Source organism: Callorhinchus milii, unplaced genomic scaffold (assembly GCF_018977255.1).
Source record: "Callorhinchus milii isolate IMCB2004 unplaced genomic scaffold, IMCB_Cmil_1.0 Scaffold16, whole genome shotgun sequence".
NCBI classification, from domain to species: Eukaryota; Metazoa; Chordata; class Chondrichthyes; order Chimaeriformes; family Callorhinchidae; genus Callorhinchus; species Callorhinchus milii.
In genome coordinates this window covers 15,365,177-15,386,371 of record NW_024704757.1, presented here as the reverse complement: position 1 = coordinate 15,386,371, position 21,195 = coordinate 15,365,177, and the positions used below count along the sequence as shown (strand labels likewise).

Sequence of the window (21,195 nt, the reverse complement as noted above, 5' to 3'; positions counted from 1 at the left end):
CAGTGTTAGCGCACAAGATCGGATCAGAAGAATGCCCTCATCTCGACCCTCTTGAAAACCCATCCTACCATTCTCCCAACACAGCCCCCAGCAAGCTGCTTTTTAACTGGGTCAAGTGTCCTGGCTTGAACCTCCCTTCCTGGCAATACATTCCAGTCGTTAATTACATGCTGAGTAAAGACAAAATTCCTCTTATCTCTCCTGAAATTGTGCTTTGCGACTCTTCACACCTACGGTTTCTCGGGTCTACTGCGTTGGTGCGTCCTGAAGTATTGTTCTGGGTTTACATTTTCAATCCCTTTTGAAATGGTGTACAACTCTTTGAGGTTCTTCCCAGGAGTCATCTGTTCAGACTGAAGAGCCCCAGCGTGTCTAATCGTTGCACATAGTTCTTTCCTCTGACACTGGTGGGTGGGGGGGAACATCCTAGTTGTCCTCCTCTGACCTACCTTTAGGGCTTGGGCAGCGCCTCGGGTTACAGTGACCGGTACGGTGTGTGCTGTTCTCCAGATGCAATCTGACCTGAGGATGACGTGTGGGGATGATTTTGTGACGTAGCCCAGCAACCTGAAATAGTGGTGGAGGCAGGTTCGACGATAGCTTTCAAAAGGGCATTAGACAGGAACTTAAAAGGAAAGGATAAGCCCGCTATTGGGTAAGAGCGGTGTTGTGGGACATGTTGGATAGCTCTTTCAAAGAGCCGGCACAGGCTCGATGGGCTGAATGGCCTCCTTCAGTGCTGTAAGATCCTATCGTTCTATCATAACCTATTTGTCTTGTTCATTGCTGCCTCACACTGTTTTCACACAGTCAAGTCGCAGCCCTACATTTGTTCCCGTTTTCCACTTGGGAAGTTCTTCCCCATCCATGGAGCATTTGTTTTCCAGTTATAAATCCATCACTACATATGATTCGTGAATGTAAACTGCAGGTTTCTTGAGCAGATTCATGTAGAACCCCATTGGTTACTGGCCCCAGACGAGAGCCTTATCAGGCTCTATCTGCTGTCTATTGCCGTTTGTGGTCTATTGTTTCCAATCCAGCAGTTAACTCATTCTATGTGCACTTATTGACTGTATTCAACCCTCGTGACGTGCAAACCAGTTCTGCAGATGGCACAAAAGAAAATCGGTGGATATTTTGCAAAGAATATAAACCGCGGAAACATGGCAATCGACCGAACCGGTCGATGCCGGTGTTTTATCCTCGACTCCCTTCCAAACCCTTCTCTTCCCTTCGCCCTCGGGTGCAGGTTGAAAGCTGAAGAAGGGCGTATCAGTGAATATTTAGTGTATTTGTCTTAAGGATAAATAGACTCAAAGCATTCCATGTGACAGATAGCGCAGAGTGATGATGAGATACATGGGTTAGAGCTTACAACTCAAGACACAATGCATTGCCAATCTCAGTTGGGTAGTCAATGGAAAATACTAAGGGGATGTAAAACACATTCATCAAGATATGATTAGTAAGTAAATAGCATTCTAATGAGGATTCTGCGTCAGCCTGCGAATATATCAGACTTTCTGATCTATAATATGTGGACTATTCTGATGAATGAATGCTTTCTAAGAAGGTCAAGGATTCATAGTGTCCTGTAAGCAAAAATAACTTCCACATCTGAAACAGTTAGGTAATATAATTTCAGGATGAACAAAGATAGGACATCAGTTCCGAGATGAAATCACACATTACAATGTGCTTTGAGCAGAACAGAAACAGTTGAAGAAATAATTTGTTTTCTGTCATTAAATGCACAGACACAGTACAGCGATAATTACAACCTTATGCACTGTAATAAGACAACATCACGTTTGCATGGTATGATTTTAATATGTGCAAAATAAGTGCTATTCAAACTTGTTCTGAACAGTTGATTAAAACAAACAAGAGGTTATTAATCCAAAGGGTACACATAATTGTGTCTTGAAGATAATTGTCACACCAGCACTAAAGTAAAGAATAAAATGATTATCAACTTTGCATGTGAAACAGTAGAGGCATATAACAGCATGTAACAGCAATACGAACCTTGCTATTTGCATTTAAATAGGAATAAATTGGAATAAATTCGGATAGTTAAAGAGTTCTGATTTCAGTAACTAATGAAACAAAAAGTCCAAGTTGCCCCTCGGAGTTTAATGAATTACCAGATATAAATTACTGAGTGACCCATCTCCTTGACGTAACTTGTTTTTCCTCCGACTCATTTCAGCTTCGGTCATTCAACAACTTGTATTTACAAAGCACTCTTCATCTAGGATTCCGTCTCAGAGCACTTCACAAAGATGGAATCAGGTTGCCAAGCAAGCAAGCGAGCGGTCGTGGTGGGGGGGGAAGGCAGGAGGGTGGTGACTGTATGTGCCGTTGAAGAGGTAGATATTTAAGAGGGATTCAGGTAGGTATTTAAAGACAGATATGGAGGGGCAGAGGGCAGAAGTTCTCTTGATGTGAAAGACATTACACAAATGTGTTATTTATTCCTGGCGTGTTTCAATTGGGCTTGGTATCTTTTGCTGTGTTTATTGCAGATTCCCTCTGGTGCCACTTCAATAATAGTCTGTCTTCAGTTTTATTTACCCTACGTCTCCGGCTTGTTAGTGCTCTGACTCCCCTCGTGTTGGTCTGATGTTTGGTCAAACATTGCTTTGCTGCCTTTCGTCTGTTTTTAATTGGCTGCTTTCCCACTTCAGATAGAGTTCTGAGGGCCTGATGGGCGTCCAGAATGCAGCGCAAAAGCTTAGTCACGTTGTGTGTATTAATGTTTGGAGTGAATGTCTGGGGCCGACTTCTCCTGTTTGTTTTATGTATTTTGTAATGTTAACCGTCAATCAGTTCATTGGCAGTTCTTTTTGGAGCCGCTCGAGCTATTGCTATTAAGGTTTTTCACACAGGACAGGAAATGATCATTGCAGTTCACCTGGCTGGTCTCAAAGTAAAATAAATCTTATCGCTCCCCTAACTTCTTTGCCAAATAACTATCTAATTCCCTCTTAAATCCGCTGCCTCAACATGTCGATCCCACAAATTCACCTACTCTCTGTGAAGAATGACACTCGGGCCGACAATAGTAAACCTTTGCTTTGATCAAGTCTTCAAGAGCTGTCAAAGCGCTTCACAAGAATTTACTGTGAAGAGTGGTGACTGCGTATTTGTAGGCGAAATTGCAATCTTCTCAAAATGGATTTGTTGGAGCTCAGCTGTGACTTTTGCTTCCCTCCCTTTTTCCAAATAGTGTCTCGGTTTCTTTAACATTGACCTGAACACAGACTGATCCTTGGTTTAATCTCTCATCACAAGATGACAAGGAGAGCTTCGGATGAAGTAAGCCCTTTGCCCCCCCCCCTCCCCCCCCCCACCCCACCCCACCAGCAACTGAGCAAGTCTGACGCATTCTCTCATTTTAAGACGACATTGACATCAAAATGTGAATGATCTTAGTGTTGCAAGCGTCTCTCAGTGCAGGCAGTGAGGGAGGTTCCTACGTGCAGCATATTGGTTTAATGGAAAGTATAAATTATAATAATAATAACCCTTGCATTTGATACAGCGCCTCATCACTTCGAGACGTCTCAAAGCGCTTCACAGAATATACTGTGAAGTAAATTAACTGTACATTTGTGGGCGAAACGCGGCAGCCATTTGTGCACAGCTGCGTCCCCACAAACAGTCGTGGATTGAATGACCAATTCATTATTGTTTTTTCTTTCTTGAGGGATTATTATCAGGCGAGCGTGCGGAGTAAGGAAACTTGCCCAAGGTTTTGCCCTGACCTGCCGGGAATCGAACCCGGGTCTCTCGCTTGCCAGGCGAGTGTTCGAACCACTGAGGTACAGCACATTGTAGTCCAATTGCTAAGGTGGAATGTTTTCAGGTGCAGAATGACCCAGATGCTCAATTAGAAACTTGTAGCTGTGTTGCATCATACTTTTGCTACCATGTGTTTTCATTTTGTTCGATTTTTTTTCAAAAAAGCAAGTTCCTGTATAATCTAACTTGTCGAATCTGGAAAGACGCTCATATGGTTTGTTTGTGGGGTAGCAGCGTCTTGAGAGATGGATGGTGTGTTCTGGATGAGAGGTCTGTTGGCAAGCCACGCTGTTTCTCATCAGTGATGTCGTTTGGGTTGAATTTGCGTAGTCGGAGTGTTGTAAGTCTGGTGGAATCAGCGTTCGGAATATCCATTTGTTCTGCAATACGTAAAACATCTTGTGGGAGAGCTTCTCTTTGTGTCGCTTAACGTTTTGTTTTAGGTCAACTTAATTTTCAGCCTGTCAAGATGATCGTCAATTTGAACATGCAAATACCAGTTCCTAACCTCCCCAGGTTGATATTATGTTGGAAAAATTTGCATTCCTTTCTCTTTGTCATTTTTCAGTGGAGGTTTGAGGCGTGTGCGAGGTACAGCACTCGTTTTGTTTGCTGGTTGTCTGCTGATGTTGCTATGGTGCTGGGAACCATGAGAATGCCTCTGTTCATTGTTTGTGAGTGACACGAGGGAGGACAGTTTCAAATGCCGCAGTCACTCTGCGTGTTCATTTGCAGGAGGATGAGGACACGGCAGGTAAATGGGACTGAATGGATTGTCGCTTCAAAGAGAAGGCACAGATATGATGAGCAGTGTGATCTTTTGTGCAGTCAAGTTGTATGGTTCTACGGTCCTATCCCTTGCAGTGTCGTGTGAAGTTTGAAAGCAATGGCTGGATTCAGAAAGATACATTCCAAATAATCTATCTGTATTCAAGAGTCCGACCAACTGAGTCAAGCTGACACCAGTAAGCATCGAAGAGAAATTAGGAACAATAATAGATATTGTTCCCAATTTCTATTCAATGGGCTTTAGAGCCTAGGCAGCCCCCTCATGTTACGGCGTTACTTTAGGGGCGACCTGACCAAAGCGTTATATAACTTGAATAGTTCATCTGGAGATCTAAAGCAGTGAGTTGTCCGAACAGCACAAAGGATTGAACTGGTGACAATCAGATGTTTGTCACAGGATATCTAGAGATTCTGGCATGAACAGTACAGATAACAATTAGGGCAAGGACACCGTTATGTAACTAGAGTAAGGAGTGGATTAGATTTATCCTGTGTGTACGCCACATCTCCTTGACAATACTGAGCTGGTATCATATCCACCTTTGTAACTCGCTACCTTATTCTTGTCACAGGCATCCAATTATATAACAGGCAGCATTCAATTACCGAGGAGCAAGCAGTCGGCTTGTCCAGCTAGGTCCACCCTACTCTACCCTACCCATTAGGGCTTTGGGTTAACAGGAGCTGAGTCAGAGGATTCCCCACTCCCAATGACTGATCTGCCTTTCCAGGTCCTGCCGATGAGCCAGGCTGGGCTGTGCTGTCATCAGTAGGGCCCTGGAGTACTGTGGACCCGCCTGGCTCAGGAACAGGACTACCGAGAGGGTTGGCTCAATTCCGACATTCCATTGCCAAACATGTAACCTTGGAGCCAGTTCAGCTCCAAGACCTGCTTACCGCCCCCCACCCCCCCCCTCCCACCGGGGGATAATCATTAGTTGGTCGTTCGACATCCGACAAGCGCGGGTTTGAGCCCTCACTGGTGGATAGTAGGTACCAGGAACTCCCTGCGAGCTTCCCGGTAGGCAACAGCTCAACGTGAAATGCGTAAGAGCATTGCCACCAATGTCTGCAGTTCGGGAGCACATCCCTTCCCATTGAGCGATGGTTTCACCAGTTGGAGGTGTGGAGTTTAAGCAGCAGCTGGTGGCCTCTCCGCAAGCCAATCAAGGGGGAATCCCAGGTGTCGGATGTAGATTACTGGATTAATGGATATCAACTCCTGATATTACATTCTTGAATTGTAATGTTCCTGATTAACAGAAGCAGCACCAGATAACTGGGCCTGAAATTCCACCCGGATCCTGACTTCCAGGATTTTCTTAGCATTTCAAAACCGCCAGAATTTAGCAAGTTCATGAATTCAGTCTTAATTATGAAGCAGATTTTTCCATATTTCGTAGAACTTCTTCAGAATTGGCTACCTAAATGTAAGGATTTCCCCAGATCAGTACGTCCTGAAATGCTGAGAAAATCATGTTATTGACCCAGTTGTAGCTTCTCCTCACTGAGAACCTGACACGTTAGATTGGACAACTGCATCATCCCAGTGAAATAATGGGAGTGGGAACAGCAGGAAAATGTCACCATGCCCTTTACTTATTACTTTCTCACACTTCCATTGTTTTCGACAAAATGAAAAAGCCAGAGAGGAAAAATACTGGCCAGGTTTAAATAATGGAAACCTACTTTTTGAAACGTGGGCTTTGCAAAAGATAGGCAAGATGTGGCATCAAAAACCAGCAGGAAAGAAGGCGTGCGAGAGAGCGCTTGTTCAAATGCTACTCCATTTCAGTCTGCTCACTTTTTTACGATTTGATAAGTCACTTTCATGCAAGACTCAAGATAGAAATGCTTATTGTACTCATGATAGAAAAATTGCGGAATTGCAGATAGTAAATTATTTTTTCCATTATTGTCTAGATCCTTGTCAGTGCAGAGATGAAACTCTTCTGTGGTTTATACATCACTGCAAAAATAACAATAAGGGCAGTATATATTATGTAAATGCCAAGAAACGTATAACTCTAGTAAATGTATATATATTGTGGAAATCAGTTGTGTGCAAGAATAACTATTGTAGACAAGAGTAAAGAAGACACGTTCACTTCTTTTAGTTTCAATTATTAGTCCCAGAACCTTAAGTTTATGATTTTTAAATTTGATCTGTAAATAGATAAATATTAAAGACATTTATTATCACAAATTGTACAAACAGTCTGAGGGGGGGGGGAAGTAATTAAAATACACAAATCTGGATAGGAAAAACAACTGTAAATGAAGAAAGCAATAAAGACAATTTACTGTAGCATCTGTTTCACATTCAAATGATATCAAAAAATATATTTTCTAACTCCTCCATAGCCAGCCAGTTGGGGGGCAAGTTCAGGGTCAAAATATGTTTTCCATCCACTCATTTCACATAGATTGTGTTTCATTGAGGGGATGGGTGAGGGGTGGGGGAGAAGGAAAGCTTCCTAATGATTCAGCTCATATCAAATATCACACCCCCCCACCTTCCAGTATTTTTCCAGCAGGGTGTCATGGCCAAGAAACAAGAGTATTTCTTCCAGTTTTATGGAATAGAAAAATAAATGTACTATCTTGGAGTACTCTCCAAGTGGTGGAAACATTAATGGAAAGTCCAACAATTGTGTATCGATTGAGCTGGGTGGCATTGCTCAACTGTCCTGAATACTTTTGATTAATTAGCTTCATCGGAGCTTTTTATTTTACTGTCTCTGATGGAAATATGTTTTTGTGAACGCAACCACTTCGAAAGGGGAACAATTGAAGAATTCTCAGTCAAGTACATTTTTAAAGAGGTTATCATACAGTAAATGTGATCATCCATAATATCTAACACCTATCAGAGACTGAAATTCAACAGCCAACCTGTTGCACCAATCTCTAAAGAAGCTCTAATAATAATAATAATAATCCTTGCATTTGATATAGCGGTTTTCACGTTGGGAGGACGTCCCAAAGTGCTTCACAGAACACACTGTAAAGTGAATTGACTGTATATTTGTGGGCGAACGCGGCAGCCAATTGCGCACAGCAATGTCCCACAAACAGTCATAGATTGAAAATGACCAATTTATTATTGTTTTTGGTTTTTGAAGGGATTATTATTAGGCTCTGTGTGGAGTAAGGAAACTTGCCCAAGGTTTCGCCCTCTGCCTGGAATTGAACTCAGGTCTCTCGCTTGCAAAGCGAATACTCTAACCACTGAGCTACAGGACTCCACAAACACACAGACACACAAGATTTTGGAGCAGATGTGCCGAAAGAGCCTCTTGTTCCACATCATTTCAGTATATCCACTTAAGTTCATTATCATTAAGTTCAAATGCAAGGATTATTATTAAGTTGACAGTGAAAGAAATGACAAACGTTCAGCGGAGGAGCTTTGTTGATGGAGATGGTTTTAAATGCTGTATTCATGTAGGTTCTCTCTACACAGCATCCAACACATTGGAAAGTAGATAATTTAAGAGTCAGTAACACAAAATTGCTGGTGTAAAAATCCTTCTTTCTCTCTCCATTCTGTGCAGAACTAAAATAAAAATGTTTTTCTCCATGTTTTGGACGGATTTTGCGTATGCAGGCTATAAATTCTGGTTGCCTCTTCCCTCACAGTGGTTGCTGGATAGATGAGAGCATAACGCAACCTTTTCACAGGAAGTTAACATTTCTTAAGACCTAATTACTGTTGACAAAATAATGCAGTGCGAAAAGTTGATCTCAATTAACAGGATGCCACAGACCTTCATTAGAACTAACAGGGAACACAATGTCTTTCCCTGGTAGAAATACTGTTCTTAAGCAGATACTTATCGGTAATTTTTGATGGGAGTTAATTGACTCAGCACTGAAAGTCTGTTCCACGATGGAGGGAAACATTTCTTCTAATCTCTATTCTTGCTTGAGGCTTGTTTATTTTAAATTAGTTCCACTCTAACTGTTTATTCAAATAGCTTGCTCACTTTTCTCTCATCATTTTACAGCTCTTTAAAGACCTGTATCATGCCGCTTCCAATCTAATTTTCTTTGGTAAAAACAAACGCAATGCTCTTGAGGTGTGATATCAAATTTGATAATTTAATGTTGATTGGAAGCTTTCTATGAACAATGTCAATAACTCTTGTGTCTGTGCAATTGGCTACTGAATTTCATAAGAGTTGTTCACGAGCATTTCACAACTTGATTATTTATACCTTGGCATATGCTCTCATGTACAAGACCACATTCACCTACACCATATCAATACTCTTAGACCAGTCTGAAACAAAATACTGCAGGTTTGCTTCACCTAATAGCACATCATTGATAGTTATAGAGAAATAGCGGGGGAAAGGATAGGAGCAGACAGCTACAGTAGGGGAGCTTGCAGCGGTGTAGACACAACGGTGTCAATGGTATCCCTCTGTGCTGTAAACTTTCAATGATTCCACTTGCAAGTTAAAGATCAAAAGCTCAGCTGCATAAAATATTCAAGCGTCATGTTGTGTTGATTGAAAACAAACGGAGAATGCAGTGGAAATGAAGAAATAAAACCAGAAAACACTGGATACTGTCAGCAGTTGAAACTGCATCAAAGAGGGAAAGGCTCCTTCAAGTTTCGAGTTGGATCTTTCATCAGAACTTTCATCAATTTTTTAGCATCTTTGTTAAACTGAAGCATGGACGCACTGTTAGTGGAATTGGCAAGTAACTGTTCCAAACCAAGGAAAGAACAGGGTAGCCTCAATGCTTTATATTGCCATCAGTTACACAAGCTTCAGGAGGAATCAATAGCAGATCATTAACCTTTGCACCCAGCAAAGATCTTATCAATTTATCAGTGGAATAACAAAATGCAATGACCAATCTTATTGATTTTGTGGCATTTTTGATTCAGTGACCATGTAGGTCTCAGGATAGACTAAAAGCTGGTTCGATCTCTTCTGTAGTTGCAACACAATCACTATTTTTTCAGGAAGCAGGCGGTGTCTACTAAAGTATATTAAAGTCCACATCATCATTTCTGCGACTCATTCAGTTACAAGTTGGAAAATAATTACATGATCAATACTCAAAACAATCAATAGTGTGTTGAATAATGACACAAGTTAACATCTGTATAGAGTAGTGGTAGATACTAAAGCTTATTGTTCCCTGAAAATTAGATCATACATTGTGGAGCATCAAATAGTGTGCAACAAAAAATCAATACCAAATGACAGACGAATACCAAATTGAAGGAAATATAGCAGTCTAGAAAGTGTCCTCTTGTCAATGTCCACTACCCATTCACTTGATCTTCACAGTTTTCTCTTTCTGACGATAGATTTCTTCTGTGAATGGCCTAAAATTCCCAAACAAGTAACAAATGTGTGATTTGGTGGGGGTAACAATTTCATCTCTCACTGAACAAAATGATAAAATGCTTCTTTTCAAAAGTAGGTTAAAACTAAAGATGTGCTTGTGTAAAATGCGCACTCATAAAATGTGCACTTTGAGACGTCTCGAAGGCGTGACAAGGCGCTATATGAAAATGCAAGGATTTTTTTATTATTAGTATCATCATATCAGTAGGTTGCTTATTTAAAACATTTTTGGGGTTAGAAACGAAAATCAGACGCCCTGAATATGCAGCAATACCTACCCTTCAATCATAATAGCAATCTTGTAGACTGCAGCCACCCAAACCGTCAGGACCAATCCAGCAGGACTTGCGTGCCTACCAATTATTTCAGCATAGAGGAAAAGAAACAAATGAGAGATTATTGACAAGATTACTTGCTGTACCATACTAACTGGCGGTGCCTCAAATTAATTACTTTGTCAAATAAATAGCAGAACATTCAACTATACTTAAGTACATCCCAGTGTCCCAGTGATACACTTTTCTAGTACAGTGCCTGTCGATATTATCAGCAAAACGTTATACAGGAACCAACCAGAGCGAGTTCCATGACCTATTTTATTTATCTCCTGCAGTTGGTTCGATAAAATACTGCTTTTTTTTTCCCGTGAACTCAACTGCCAAGGTTATCATATAGGTTTGTAAACCATTGCACAACCACAAGGTTTTATTCATTCCCTTGCCCTTGGAACATCTGCACATCTTTGCTACTTTGGCTGTTGTTTTGTGACTCCACCACTTAAAGCTGACTTTATGTGGGTACATATTGTATGCTCTGCCATCTCACTCTGTCCCAAACACAATTTTGAACCCCACCATTACAAGTGGGCAGGTATGGGCAGCCAGCTCAAACTGGAGAGATTCCCAACCAATAACAATATAATAATAATCCTTGCGTTTGATATAGTGCTTTTCGCGTCTTCTAGACGTCTCAAAGCGCTTCACAGCATATACTGTAAAGTGCAGTGACTGTACATTTGTGGACGAAACGTGGCAGCCAATTGTGCACAGCAGGTATCCCCACAAACAGTCGTGGATTGAGTAACCAAATTATTATCACTTCTTTATTATTTTTCTTCTTGTATGGAGGAACTCGCATTTTAAAATAATGCCTCCAAGCGCCTCGCAATAATAATTATCAATTGTATGATTTGTCGCAAATAAATAAATTGAAACCAAGGATTCAGAGGAGTATTTAGCTGATTTCAGCTGACAGGATTCACCTGTTAGCAACCTCGCTGTGTTTTATTTCTAGTGTCACTCCACTTTTATTATATTGTTTATTTATTAACTAATTAACTTTACTGGTAAAATCCTCTTAGAAAGAGCTCTAGTCGATTGACTTCCCACATAGCAGTAAATATTTGGAAAGGAATGTTGTGCACGCTTAATGCGATTTCTACATGTTTTTAGCTGCTGGTTAAATGCATCTTTGGAACAGATGTTTCAGTATATTGCTACCCTGAGGCGCTGACAATGTTCTGCTCCCTATGACCAGCACCATTTTTGACGTCATTGCAGAAGGAATGTGCCGCCAAATGTTTGTTCTCAACTCGAGAGAGTATTGTGACCAGGCTGGGTAAGGAACACATGTTGCAAACGATGTACGACTAAGACAATGCTTTAAATGAAGATATTAACTTGAGATGAGTCAACATTTAGCAAAGTTGCAGCCCATTTTAACCCTCACAGCGCCAGGAGACAATGCAACATTTCTGACTCTCTTCATTTTGATGAAATGTAGTTCACAGCCGAGGATGGTAAAACAAACAGTGATGTTACAGTAACTAAACTACTCAAACGTCAGGAGTTAGCTTTATTGCTGTAATATTAACCTCATGCTATGCAAAGAACGCAGAGCGAGAGAAAGCAGATACCTGCAATCTTAAATAAATATGGAAATGCTGAAAACCAATGCAGCTCCAACAGCAATAGAAAGAGAACAAACTATTCACGGTTTGGGGAATTACCTGTTCTTCTCTTTGAAACGATCACTCGACAGGCTTTCCCATCAACCTCCTCTGACTTACAGTTAGAACATTCCTTTGTACCTAACCACTTTTTAAACTCATCTTACTTTCACTCCTACACTTGGTGGTTCACTGCGCTACAGCTTTTCACCTAGAATCTCAACAAATGGATTACTGAACTGCTTGGTTTCACTGCAGCAGAGTTATGTATTCATACATATGCCTAACTCACCACTCCCGATAACTCATCCCTGAGCCCTTTTCCCTTGGAGCGTCGACTTATCAGCAGTTTACTGCCTTTCTAAAATAATGTGAGTGAGTACAAGCCAAACAACATTTTACAACTAAGTCATAAATTGTTAAAACATTATACGATAATGCTAACAAATACGCTTTAAACGCAAGCGCATTTTTGGAAGTATGCCACCAAAATTGTTTTATTAACATAAAAGGTTATTGTAACTCATTAAAAGTAAAAGACTAAACATAGCAGAACAGACATGCATATTTGGCTACTAGAAAAGCTTTTGACAACCAGTGGATAAGCAAATCTGAGCATGTTATAGTGGCTTGAATAGGGAAATATCAAATTGTTATTACTACTGTATTGAATATAGAAAATAGGCACATTTACTGTTCACTTCTGAAATAGTACTTTGTTACTTACGACATAGGTCTTCAAGTCTAAAATGGCTCTATGGTCAAATACATAAAAGCTATTGCAAAGTGCATTTCTGTTTTAAATTCAGTGCAGTATTTTATTTTGTACCTGTGAAAGGTAAAAAATAAAACACTGGACTGAATGATCACTTTGACCTGCTTTTGAAATGGAAAGTCACTCAAAGGAAAACACGCTTCAGCAAAGGCAGCTTAAGAAATGTGCTTCTGAGAAAGGGAGAGGTAGGAGAGCAACACTGAAACTGAAGGAATATACAGGATAGTGATTTAATTGATATACATACATGAGAGCCCAGCCGAAGTAGTTTAGTGTGCTCCCCCAATACATCGGGTTTTCCATTATATTAAAAGGAAAAGCTGTTACCTTGGCCTCCATCAAGATCCCAAAATAGTCTCCTGTGAAAAGTATACAGTAATTTAAATTTTTTTGTACAGTACACATTCATTGTTTCTTTAGTTTAGTTGTTTAGATCAAGGAACACAAGGCTCTATATATACTGTATATATGGTTGCACATATAACACATCAATATAGCTAGATATAAAATATATAAAGGTTTTTGCATTTGCTGTTTGCAATGGCTGATCTGATGAAATTACTGGGCATGGGAAGGTGAAATGGATTACACCCCCACCACCCCCCCCCCCCCCATTAACGTTTAAATCTGAAATTCCTACTGGAAAATCCTGCAATTATTATTGGAAGTTTCTCTAGGGTTAGAAAATCAATGCAACGCACAATTATCAATTGCAGTTTCGGACAATTGAGGATGATTCTGATGGTGTCAGCAAAAGGCATGCATTGAGTTAGCTACGACACCCCCTTTCATTGCTAGCTTTGGTTGGTATAACACCAGCGCGAGTCGAGAGATCACATTCGAGGTACATTTGCACCTGTTCTTTTTGAAAAAAGAAACTCCCCCAAAAAGGTCTGCTCGTGAAAAGTTTTGGTGATCTGGCAATTTTGTTTTTGATTTAAATACCAGTTTTTTAGAAGGTGTTACACATATGCCCGAATGTGAATGACTGCATTTGTTTGCAGCCGTCCCAAGCAACAATCTGAGATAATCTTGAGATTGTTGCTAATTGTATATTGTGAACTGCCCTTTATATTCCCAAAACAAGCACAATCCACTAACAATGTCCCAAACCTCCATACAAATTCTCTTGGGGGAAATCTGACCAAATGTGAACACACATATATTGCGTGTTCTTCAGATGCATGCATCACCACGGGCTAATAGTTCTTCCACTATATAAGGGTAGAATTTCACCTTTTTATTTTGTAGCTTCCCAGGTCCACACTGCACAAGCTGCAGACCACACAGAACTCTGCAGCTCGTGTCCTCTTCTGTACCAGGCTCTGCTGGGCCCATCAGAACCATGTTTGCTCGGCTTCACTGGTTCTCCATTGCCCAGCAGATCAAAAATTCAAGATTCTAGTATACGTGCATATGCAAGCCAGATTATACACAACGGAGCAAGGCACAGAAGGGCATGGGAGGGAGTAAGGAGTAGGTAGAAACTCCTGCGACGTATAACCACTGGCATGACTAGTTGGGCCGAATAGCTTGTTTCCATGTTGTACAGTCTATGTAAATGTATGCCCAATTCTGCTCCACACCTCCGAACAAAGGCAGACAATTTAGGGGTAAGCGGGTGAGGGAGAGGTAGAAAACAATCCCTGCCCAATGTCGTTATGGCCTCAATGTACTATTTGCTGATTTCTCAGTTACTCACTTATAGTTTCCAGTCAAGTGAGCAATCTCCTGAAATTGCAAGATCCTATCTGCGCAGTACTTGCTGACGATCTGGCTGCAGGTTGAGGAAGCAGAGGGCAATGTGACGAACGAGGCAGTGATATACCAGAGGGGACACATACCAAATCATGCCACATGGCTAAGCCTATGCAACTGAGCCTCACACCATTTAGCAGGAAAATAATTAAATTTATTTGAATTCAGAGCAACAGCTGCTGGCACTGTTCTGGAGTGCATCAAACATACTGACAATAAGTATACGTAACACAGTGCAGAATAGGGTCAGTATCATTTTGTAATCAGTGGCCTAAACAATTCAGTTAGTCAAGGCTCATAACATTGCACGTAACCTGCCACTGGTCCATGTAACATCTATATAACACATCCAGTAATGACAATCCAGCAAGTGTCTCATGACAAGTCAAAATTCAGAAATGGGAGTTCTAATTTGATCTAAGTGGTTGGTTATTATCCTGTGTTCTGCTTTAATTTGATTCATTCTACGCTTTTCCTGGGACACATTTTCTTCTTCCACATAAGAGAGTGATTTTTCCTCTAAGGATAGTTTTAATATTGCGTCAAGATCACATAGAGAGACTGGAAAGCAGCAGTCAATGGAATATATAAACTCTACATGTAAATTGGGTTTGTGGCTTTGTTGCTGAAGATCCTTGTATCAGTTTCAGGTAGAACAAACCACAGAGGAATTATGCACATAGTTGTTCAAGACTAAAGAATAATGACTGGGGATTTCTAAAGAAAAATAAGATTAACCTATATATTTATAAATTGAACAATCCTAAACAACCTACAAACCTTTACAGAAAAAAATGCTGCTTTACGCTATCTAACTACTATAATTGTAATAATTAGCTACTGGAGACCTCAGGATATATTTTAAAAATCACCAGGGGCTCGATGTACAATGACTTACTTCAAAGCACAGCAGTGTTACTACAATAATTAAGTTACTCTGGTAAATTTAAAAGGAGGCAGAGAACAACATTAGGAGACAGAAATTGAAAGAGATTTAAGAGACACTATTTATAACTGGCAGATTTATCCACTGGGTTATCACACAAGAACTCAGTAATTGGATTCCATAGAAAAGTACTGAATTACAAACGGAAATAATGTTTAACATTGCAATGAGTTCAGTTGTGTTAGGTTTTTTTGCTGTTCAGTCTAAGTCTGTATTATTCTCATTTGGGATACCGTCCATGGTGTAAATTATGTCATTAATGGGCTCATCTTGCAAAGTGAAATTAACTCAGTGACACATTGAAGCTGCTGCAATATTCTACCAAACTCTGTAGCATCTTGAAAGAACACAATATATTTGCTTTAAAAAGTCAGATGATTGATTTTTTGTGGGTGAGAAATATAACTAGTGTCTCATATCAGTCTCGGTGAACCCTTCAGCAACTCATGTCAAGATAGTTGAACACTTTTGGAGCATGGCAGGGATTTTGTACCAAATGTCTGTTCCCAAACTGCCCCTGAACAACCCAAAATTTTAGTTGGTTTACTAGGCTAAAACAAGGATAGGAAATGTGTCTCTTGTCTACAAACATGACACATTATACTTGGCAGTGCATATGTTCATCAAAAACAAATTAATGCTCAATAATTTAATTTTCAGGTTCAGTTCAGGATGATTAATACTGTCACCAATAAGACAAACAGGAGGTTCTCACCTAAAAATGTGCCGAAAAATCCCAATGCAAAAAAGCTGCTTATGACAAAGACAGTGCCGAGAAGCAGGAATCCAAGACCGACATAAAAAGCCCCAGCATTGTCAAGTGCCTCAAGTTTTGGCTGAATCTTCATCGCTTCAGCAAAACTACAAGAAAAGAACAGACAGAACAAATAAAACATTTTTATTTGGTCATAACTTTAAAAAAAGTGAGTCTTCAAGTAGATTTAAAATCATAACAGACTGTAATGAACAAACTAAATATCATATAAAAAAATTAGAATTGCAGCAGTTGTGACAATCAGTTTCCCACAGCAGCCAAACTGTTGGCTGCCAATTTCCTTACAAATAAACAGACACTACACATGTCAGCAATTACCTGTGAAGCACTTTGAGATGTTTTGACACTATAAATGCACCAGGAAGTATTTATTTATTCACAGAATAATTATTAATAATAATATTAATGACTTTAACAGGTTTGCAGGAAGTGATGGGGCCTCCAGTGTTGCATTATGCTAATCATCAGCAACAAAGCAGGAATTGTCACCCGCTGTTGATTTAAAATCAAATACAATACAAATTTACATTTATATAGGGCCTTTCACATCAGGAGGGCATCCCAAAGGTGCTTAACAAGAATGGCTTAGCACTCAAACTAAGGTTGGAAGCCAAGGGAAAGGTGGGTAGCAATAGACCAAAAAACTTCAATACTAAATTACCCTGGAAATTTTGCTTTAAAAACATATGTCTTGCTCAAAATAGCAGCACTCAATTCTGATACTGCTAATTAGGGGGAAAGGTTTATTCAACAAAATTGGATCCAGCTTGTATTTTAGAGTTTACTAGTGCTGCATGTGGGATGTAACAACATATACTACCAGGCCTAAAGCAGTTGGCCAAAATTAGTCTTTTCTACACTCAACAAGGTCTGTGACACAGCACTGGAAAATTACTCCCCAGATGTTTATGGAAAATAACTTTATTAATAAATTACTCTTGTGTAACCAAGCTCACAGTTTGGATCTTTGAACTGAGCTTTTAATTTTTTCCTCAAACCCATGACTGTACAGTGTTTGCATTGGGATAATTGGGGTTTGCGACCGGCTGCCTATCTGTTGACAACTTAAGCTCTTCTGCTTGTAATAATGCAAATGCTGGACAGTATGTTCTCAGTAATTCCATGATTTCCTGCAAAATCCAAGCTTGTAAATGAGAGGAGAAAGTCCAAATCTTCCAGTTCCATTGCTTTACAGCAGCAAAAGGTGAAACAAACTGGTGGAGAGAACAGAGTCCCTCTGTAGTTATTAGAGCTATAGGTTGAGATCGGATAATGCAGTCACTATCACCCATCCACTTCCTCCTCCGAGCCCCCTGGAAAGCCAATAACATAGCTTAGGTGAGAGCCCACCAATTCCCAGGTTGAAGTCCTCTTCAAGGTCACTTTTGTGATTTTATTTAAATGGTTCAATTTTGAGCTGTTAAAGTTGTTCATGGCCACCAAGTGATGGTTTTCTTTCAATGGCTATATCTGTAGCTGTTCAGTGACTTTAAGCTTACAATTGTTAACATGGTGGCTTGTCATCCCATTGACATTACTGTAAAAATAATCTTCTCATTCGAATGACAAGATGAAATCACCACTTTTTTCCTGCTATTTCCTGTTCCCATGTTCCTATAAATAAATAAGTCAGTGTTGTCATGAAGATTCCATTAAGTAAAACAATTGATAGTAAATTTGCAAACATCCTGACATGTTCTTTAATTATCTCAATGCTTTATTTCTATTTTTTTAAAATTGTGTCTATATTATCACTTTTATCAAAATGTTGGACTTTCCAGGGTAAGCGGATAGAGGTTAGTACCTGCATCACCCAATTACATTGTATATATTACATCAAAATGTGTCACCACTGTGAAGAAAATAAACTTGGTGTTCTCACGTTCCGTGTAAAAGTGAAGCATATTTTGATGACTAGAGTGGGCCTTTAACCCAGAGGCTTTAATAATTGGATTATCTCTAGGAGATTACTGGAGAATGTGCAACACAATGAATCACAATCGGCATATTTGGAGAAGCACTTTAGAGAATTCAGAAAAATAACAATCTCTGTGATTTGTACTGTGATTGAATGAGATCGTAAATAAGATCTTGGTTGTAAGTAAAATACAAACTCCCACTATATAAGTGCAATTTGTTATTATAAAGCACTCTAACATGTAGATGAAACCTACAAGAACATAAAGCATTATGAATATTCTCCTTGACACCTATCCTCAACATAACTGAGCAACACTTCAGGATATTAACTGAATCTTAAAACCCATGAGTATTCAATTCTATCAGTTGCATTCAGGAAATGTCATAACCTCCAAGAGCACACAACCAATAGATTATATAGAACATGCCATTACCTATAAGTATCCTTAATATACTTCAATCTAATTCTTAAACTTTTAATTATCTGGCGCTTCCTTTAAAGGAGTTGATCAACTGATTATGAATTACTTTTACTGGCAGTTTTTCTTTCACTCCTTTATTGGGAAATAAAAGCATTTCTTTTAATCTTTTGTGATTTGAGAGTTGTTTATTTTGCACTTTAATCCTGTGGTCACAATCAGAATGAAATCGCTTGATATCTACTATTATCACGCCTTTCAGTATTTTAAAGCAGGTGATCAAATCACATTGGCTATCACTGCAGTTTTTATTAAAGTTACACAATGGTATCTATTTATTCTGAATGTGCTGGTGGGTGTAACAATGATGTGCAATTAATTTCCGAGCCTAAAGAACATTCTGGTTTGCCCAATTTAAATTATTATTATAGCTCAGCAATTTCAGTGGTTGAACTCAGTTTTAATTTGGTAAACGGGAGTCAGTAATTGCCAAACGCACTAATAATGCAAATTAATTTTTTTTAAAATTCTCTTCTTGATTACTGAAAACTCCCTTTTACACGGTCTTTAATATTTCTCCTCAGCATTTCCAGTGTGAATAGAAATTCAAGATTCTTCTCTGAAGGTACTGTTGCCTTAGTGACACATATTGCACAGTGGAGAGATTGAACATTAGGTTATAACCCCACAATTTTCACGAGATGGGGTTACTTTAGCTGGTGCCAAAGTTGATCAGAGAGGAACGGAGAGTTAAGAAGGGGTTTTAACTCATTGGGAAACAGACACACAACAGACACCCCTCAAACACAGACAGAGACACCCACAGACAGAGAGAGAAAGAGAGAGAGAGAGAGAAAGAGAGAGAGAGAGAGGGGAAGCTGGTCATCTGTCCATCTCAGTGGCAGAATGGAGTTTGTTAAACCAATTCAAACAGAGAAGGAAAAGATAGTAAGATAACACAGATGGGAAACAAAATTAATATGTAGCGTTAACCTGGATCTATTATCAGGCATTAAAGATGTCTCACTGTTCTTGGTATTAGTATGTTCTTGATGCAGATAGTAATTAGCATGCAGAATAAAAACCGAGCAAATCAGATTTCCAATTTATTGAAAATGCACTCTAATCTGGGCAAGTCTGAAAAGGAGTAAAAAAAGAGGCAAGCACAGTAGTTCTTACATTGAATTTTAGGAACATATCATTGAAAACTGATTTTGATCAGTTTTAATGAATATAGAAACTACATGGTTGAAATGGGCAGCCTCATTGAAATACCGGCATATCTCAGACACAAAGAATGAAAGGATATTTTGTCTATTCCCTTGGTGCATCTGCATCTAATGAAACATGTTTGTTAAATTAACTTTGAATTTCTGAGTAAACGGTCACTGAAAAGAAAAATTTTGTAAGGTTGATCTTCAGTTCAAACCCTTAATGTAACGCCAATTTATATATTTGGCCTTAACAAGAGATTGAGGCCACATGGTGATAAAGGTGCCTTGAAGTAATCTCTTAATATAATCTTATCATCATTCTGATAAAGGCTCTCAAGTTATTGGCTATGAAATATTTTGTTGTCCTTCATTGGTATGACTCACTGCTGGCACTCAGTTTGTGCATGGTAAAACTGTCATCAATCCTGTACAAGGTTTTGGCTGCACAAACTGATCTATGATTTTCTCAAAATTAAACCCGTGGCTGTGATTGTGGCTTCTAGATCATCTATTTGTTACAAATGGCAGGATGAAAGGATGAATAATAAAATAAATGAGTGGCCAACACAAGTGGATAACTGTTGCCGCACAGGTAAAATAGCAGACATGTAGACATTGAACTTTGATACTCAAAAGACCAAACATAAGAGATTCTGCACAGCATATTTAAGCATCCAATCAAAAGATTAACCAATCCAAATCGTTATTTAGAGCATGCAATTTATGTCATAATACTTGTCTCATGCAACACGATAATAAGAATCATTTTTCTAATCGACTCCATGACATACATGGTCTCAATGAACAATTGGAAGTTCCACCGTAATGTTAACCTGAGAATTTATCCCTGAGCGCTTTCCTACAAACAACTACTCGCGCTCTCACCTATGACTTCTGTACATGTTCAGCAGTAAAATGACAGCTGCCAGACAGCAACATGCAGTGACAGAAGAGCTGAACAGCCTCGACAGAGATCTGGTCCTGTATTCCCACCGAGCTACCTGTCAAATAGAAACGGGCAAGATACACCAGATCAGTCTCGAGTGAAACGCTTTCAGTTGTAGTTGAACAATGCATTCGTAATAACAGAGTCAACAATGGAAACAGAGGCCAACAAGTTTGTCCCCAACCATGTTTCAACTGGGAAATTTTAAAATTGAGTTAAAGATCATCAATCTCCATTCTGAGCATAAGTATCGATAACAGACAGATATTGACAAGTTTACTTATACTATAATTGTTTTTTCTTTCAGTTTCATAAATGAGAGCTGAAAACGGCTCTCGACTAAATTGCCGTTGTTTACCTATCAATGTGTCCTTAAATTATAAAATAACAATGCACCGACAATTCCAGAAGTCTCTTCCAAAGATGCAGAGGCCTGAGTTGCCTTGAATGCCGAATGGGTAAATAAATCAAATCACAGCACTTAACCAGACAGACCAGGAATGTAACACCATCGGTTTTATTG

General features: G+C 39.4%; 1 protein-coding gene across 1 annotated transcript; it reads right to left on the bottom strand.

Annotated features, from left to right (window-relative positions):
- Nucleotides 1-8,682: 8,682 nt before the first annotated feature.
- pemt (phosphatidylethanolamine N-methyltransferase) lies at nt 8,683-20,727 on the bottom strand (the record flags this gene model as incomplete). The annotated part of the gene is given in 5 exon segments (XM_042341255.1): nt 8,683-9,949; nt 10,250-10,324; nt 12,942-13,053; nt 16,114-16,259; nt 20,612-20,727. Coding segments are annotated over 5 exon segments (504 nt in total), but the record flags the coding sequence as incomplete, so codon positions are not given.
- Between the last annotated feature and the right edge of the window lie 468 nt (nt 20,728-21,195).